General features: G+C 33.6%; 1 protein-coding gene across 1 annotated transcript in view; it reads left to right on the forward strand.

Moving 5' to 3' along the window:
• The window catches only part of LOC111088955 (RCC1 domain-containing protein 1-like), a 27,693-nt gene extending 26,770 nt beyond the window's left edge, over window positions 1-923 (forward strand). The window contains exon 3 of the mRNA XM_022400389.1: window positions 739-923. Within this exon, the coding sequence (XP_022256097.1) occupies window positions 739-911 (173 nt within the window). The 3' untranslated portion in view covers window positions 912-923. The remainder of the gene's footprint in view (window positions 1-738) is intronic.
• Window positions 924-5,915: the final 4,992 nt, after the last annotated feature.

The raw sequence follows: 5,915 nt of genomic DNA on the forward strand, positions 1-5,915 counted from the left end.
AAATTATATATTTTTCTCTTGTTAACCTCTATAATTTTGTGATCTTATACGTGTTTTTTTTTCATCATGTATGTTATTTTTTTCATTAAAATTCCATAACAACCTGTATTACATATGAAAGTATTAGAATAACTTGTATTTATGGATTCACTTTTTTAACTTTTTTGTATGTTAGCCTTTTTTATATGCAGTTTTATGTCAAAGAAACATTGGAGGAATATTTATTTAGAGCCATTTAACATCTTCATACTCGGTAAAAAGAAAAGTTTATTATGTAAATTTAAAAAAAAAGAGCTGGAATGAATTTTAAACATCCAACAAAGTAAGGCTGAATTAATTTTACTTTTTAGCAGATTTTAGAGATAGAACTTTCATGAACTGATAAATTAAGATGAATGTTTTATAATGAATGTAAACAAAACAAATCTTGTTAAAGCCATCATAGTTGCTCTGTTTAATTAGTTACTATGCCTTATCATACACATTTTACTTATATTTTATCTGCCATTATAAGGGTCTTCAGAAGAATTGTATTTGGTGGTAATGGGATCCAAACCTGGATCTTATTGTTAAATAGTGACTAAAATAATAATAAAAATCAATAACTAATTATAAATTAGACTTAGATGAATATATAGGCCACTAACCATGGCAATGATTGCCACATTTAAGTTGTTTTCTATAATTATTAATGACTGATAGTTAATTTTGATTGTGATCTAATCTTTGTCTTGTCAGCTGATGGAAACTTATGGTGTTGGGGATGGAATAGCTATGGGCAGCTGGGAATAGAAGAAAAAGCAGTTGATGTGGCTACTAAAGTTCCTTTACTGAATGACGATTTACCTCAATACTATTACTTACATAAAGGTAAGATTTACTTTTATTATATATCATATTTCATTATCTAGATGAAGAGTATTAATTTTGATAGGTTACAATGTAGCTCAGCTAAATTTTGTCCCAAGAAAGAAACTCTTGGTAATTTTTTTCCACAGTGGTAAAACTAACTAAAGACAGATTTGTTAGCTTTCTTACACTATTTCAACTAAGGTATTCCAGAAACGGCAGGTTACTTGATGTGCTTTCACCATAAAGAAAAAATGACTGATATTAAATTATTAGATAAAATATTACTGTGATAGCTGTTACACATTACAAAAATATTTGTTAGTGATTTGTGCAGCTGGAAATATTATGGAAAGTATCATTGTTATTTTTTTTACCGTTTAATTTTGAAAATAGATCTTCCTGATTTTAGCAATTTGAAGATAACTGGAAAGAGTTTTAGCATATAACATTTTAATAACATAGTTAGCTATTGCAAAGTTATATATTACACAATATTTTAAGAAAGAAATTAAGCATTTAACCATCGAATTGCTGTATATTGTTCATTACATATGAGGCCCATATATTACATTATAGTAAGTAAATTTATGTTTTTGCCTGTCACAGCACACTGTGCAAAGAACTGATAAAAAAAAATTATGTATGAAACATAGAAAATCCCAGCATTAATTAGTTGGATTAATTGTAATATTGATGATGTTTATGGCTACATGTTTTGTATGTTATTAGGGAAACCTTAACCCAAAAGAATTTGGTACCTGATGATGACAAAACCTTGTCGAAACGTTGTACATTTGCTGTTATGTTAAACTTGTATTAAAGTTTTTCTTGATTACCCATTCAAGCCATCTCCAGCCATTATAAAAGCATTTTAGTTAACTTAATGTTGCATATATACAGTCAAGGGATTTGTATTTTATTGTTATAAAAACAGGTAGAAATCGGTTACAGTAACCATGTTGCCACATTTAAACATACTTAGTTTTACTGGATAACATCATTACAGTAATGGGTAAATTTTTTTTGCTATGTAGTATCACTATATTTAGAGGTATTTTCCTTCATTGTTTAACCTCATTTTCTTAACAATAACTATTTACTGTATAGTGTTTGGGTTTTTGAGGTACTATTCTTGTGGATCATCTTGACTATGAATTTATATATCCACATTTCTGACACTTCTCAAGGTCCAGACACTCTTTAACATGAGCCATCTTCTACTGTTTCAATGGTGATAGGAGGAACACTGATGATGAGCGATGTTACCACCATTTTGCACTAATTGGTTGGTTCCATTTTACCTTCTTCATCTCAAATCCAGGATTCCCAACCTCCTGCTTCTGCTGTGACTGCCTGAGCCATCTGTTCCCATTATCTTCTTTTCTTTTGCTTTTAGTTTTCTCTCTCTGCAATGAGGATCAGATAACCCCACTTTCATTTTTTACCACATTGATATCACAGGTAAATAACGTTCTTTCTCTTATACCATTTGTTTTTGCTGATATGTGGGCTTCTGTTTTGCATTAACCTCTCTTTTCTGGCTATCTTTTCTTATTCCCACTCACATGATATTTGTGTACATGCTGATTTCTGTTTTGTCTCAACCTTCTGTCAACTCATAGTTGCTACGTCATCTAATATTTGAAGAATCTTATTCTATGGCTTATGGTCGAGATTCTTCTCCTTTTATTGAATCTCAATCCCTTGAATATTTTCTTCCAGCTTGGGGATCTTTATTTTGTTTCTTTTTTGTCCTCAATCTCTTCATTTTTATCCTTTACTTGCTCAGTTTCCATATTGCTACTTTCCAACAAAAATACAGCATTGGGGGGTGATTCTCTGCCTTTACATCTGACTAACTTCTCCTATTAGTATTCACAGTAACTTATTGCACAATCTCTCAGTGTGAAACCTTATGCAGATTGTAGATTATTCTGGTTTGGTCTGTGCACCTTTCTGATGTTCTCCCCCATGCAAATTACTCCCATTATTTTCGAGTGAAATGGGAGAGCCCTTGCTTTCTCTGTTCTGTACAAAGCTGCTAGAGTGGTTGATACGAAGAGTTCATCTTTGGGTCAGTGTCATCCCATTGGTAAGATACTTAGTGGACACAAACCTTGATCAGAAGTAGAGCATGGATATCTACCTGGAAGTGCAGTGCAGGTGACCCCCCTACACTAACAACCAGGCCATTCCTGGTCGTTGTGACTTGCTGGAGGAGTCTCACATTCTACCCAGGATGCAGACCTGGAATGATTCATCCCTGAATATGCTTATGCTAATAAGTATATCATAAGTATTTTTTTTTTTTTTTTGTTCATGTACTGTATGGCTTACTTATTGTTTTAGCCACATTATGTGTACATGGGCTGCTGATTTCTGAGATATGCAGGCCTGTTGAAAAGTCTTTACATTTCACCCACCTTTGTGATGCTTAAGCAGTAAGCCAGAGGCTTTTTTGACAATACCTTTCTGCACTACCACTTCTAATTGAAGCATATTCTCTGCTTGAGATGGATGCACTCTTTCACCAAAAGGTACTCTCAATAGCTCCTCCCTCATCTCCAAGTAGATGAATAACTCCATGAGTTTTCAATTTCTGTCACTATATCTTCAGAAAAGAACAACACAAGGATAGATGAAGCACAGAGTGACATTTTTGAACAAATCTTGAGTAAAAATTTATCTAAATTCAACTTACAACTCAAGGACATATGCAGCACATGGCAACACTCATGAATGATTCTTGGGTTTACATACTCTTGTAACACCAACTTTCAATTTGAGAACAGATTAAGCATGTGGTGACACTCTTGAATAATTTTGGGGTTAAATATTCATGTAACTCTGACTTACAACTCAAGGATAAATGTAACACCTGACATGTTTGAACACATCTTGGGTTAAATATTTCTGTAGCTCTGATTTACAACTCAAGGATGGATGTAGCACATGGCAACAGCCTTGAATGTTTCTTAGGCTACAAATATCTATAAATTCAATTTGCACTTCAAAGATAGATCCAGCAAAGAGCGACACTCTGTAACGATTCTTGGGTTTAAAATTCTAGTTGAAGAGCAACACTCTTGCAACGATTCTTGGGTTAAACATTCTAGTTCAAGAGGGACACTCTGCAACGATTCTTGGGTTAAACATTCTAGTTCAAGAGGGACACTCTGCAACGATTCTTGGGTTAAACATTCTAGTTCAAGAGCGACATTTAAATGATTCTTGGGTTAAAAATTCTAGTTCAAGAGGGACATTTAAATAATACTTTAAACATGCTTTGTGTAACTGTTGGTACCTTAGACACGATTTTTGTAACTGTCACTACTTTCAACACGCTTATTATAACTGTAGGTACCTTAGACACGATTGTTGAAATTATCAATACTTTAAACACGCTTACAGTGTTGGTGTTACAAGCACAAGAAATATAAGTGCTTGACTAGGTCTACAAGTTTGTAAAAGTGAGTAGTGATCGAGTCAAATGACATTAACTTAAAGGCATTTAGAATGTCTAAGTTTGGTTAGATTTACAGGAATTTATAATCCAAAAATTATTGAAGAGTGTCATCCTGTGTAAAATCAATCTTATATTTTGGATTAACCCAAAAGTCGTTGAAGAGTGTTGCTCTTCAACTAGAATTTTTAACCCAAGAATCGACGGTTACAATAATCGTGTCTAAGGTACCAACAGTTACACTAAGCATGTTGAAAGTAGTGACAATTACAATAATCGGATCTAAGGTACCAACAGTTACAATTATTGTGTCTAAGGTACCAACAGTTACACTAAACATGTTTAAAGTACTGACAGTTACACTAATCGTGTCTAAGGTACCTACAGTTACACTAAGCGTGTTTAAAGTACCGACAGTTACAATAATCGTGTTTAAGGTACCAGCAGTTACACTAATCGTGTCTAAGGTACCTACAGTTACACTAAGCGTGTTTAAAGTACCGACAGTTACAATAATCGTGTTTAAGGTACCAACAGTTACACTAATCGTGTCTAAGGTACCAACAGTTACACTAAGCATGTTTAAAGTACCGACGATTTATTCATGATGTTTGTTACTTGAATCTAGCTTTAACCAGTCTGGTTGACATTACACGAGCATTCTTAAGGTCTATAGCCTGAAACATTGGCCCCAATAAACACAAGGCACCAGTTGTTCACAAGAAAACCTACTTCAAATATTGGTGATATTTGCTTAGCAGGAGTGGTCTAAATGATTGAGCCTGCACAACAGTTGTACCTCTAGAGGTCATAACTGGTCCGATTAAAACATAAACTGATCTGGTTGTTCAAAGGAGTATCATTTGATGATTTAATGAACCGGTATAGTGAGAATTGAATGTTGATTACTTTTAAAAGGCTGCTTGATCTTGCATAATGTGTATACTATCTGTAATCTGGAGCAATCCATAAAATAATAGCAAAGTTTCACATTTGTCACTTTACGTCGTGTATACACTCAAATAAGCTGGGGTGATATTTTCGGCCGTAAACCCAATTATATCTCGAGAGGTTCGGCCATGTTAGGCAATTTAAATTATTCGGAAGTTCACATATTAAACTAACAATGCAAAATAATCTGTATGATAAATGGTGATAATAAATATATGAAACATTATAACCATCATTGTTCGTGAAAGTAATGTTAAAGAAAGAATAGAGTATAACTTACTAACAGAATACATAAACACTAGTTGCTAGTTTCAAGGCCTAAGATTTGATCTTCACTGAACAACTTAACATCACTGTAACCCTATACGAGTAAAACTTTTCAATACAGTTTATCTTATCAATGAAAACATACTAAACGGCAGTGTAACAACGTCTTTTGACCAATGAAAACACACTAAACGGCCGTGTAAAATCATCTTTTGACCAATGAAAACACACTAAACGGCCGTGTAACATCATCTTTTGACCAATGAAAACACACTAAACGGCCGTGTAAAATCATCTTTTGACCAATGAAAACACACTAAACGGCCGTGTAACAACGTCTTTTGACCAATGAAAATACACTAAACGGCCGTGTAACAACGTC

This window comes from Limulus polyphemus, unplaced genomic scaffold (assembly GCF_000517525.1).
Source record: "Limulus polyphemus unplaced genomic scaffold, Limulus_polyphemus-2.1.2 Scaffold4848, whole genome shotgun sequence".
Classification (NCBI taxonomy): domain Eukaryota; kingdom Metazoa; phylum Arthropoda; class Merostomata; order Xiphosura; family Limulidae; genus Limulus; species Limulus polyphemus.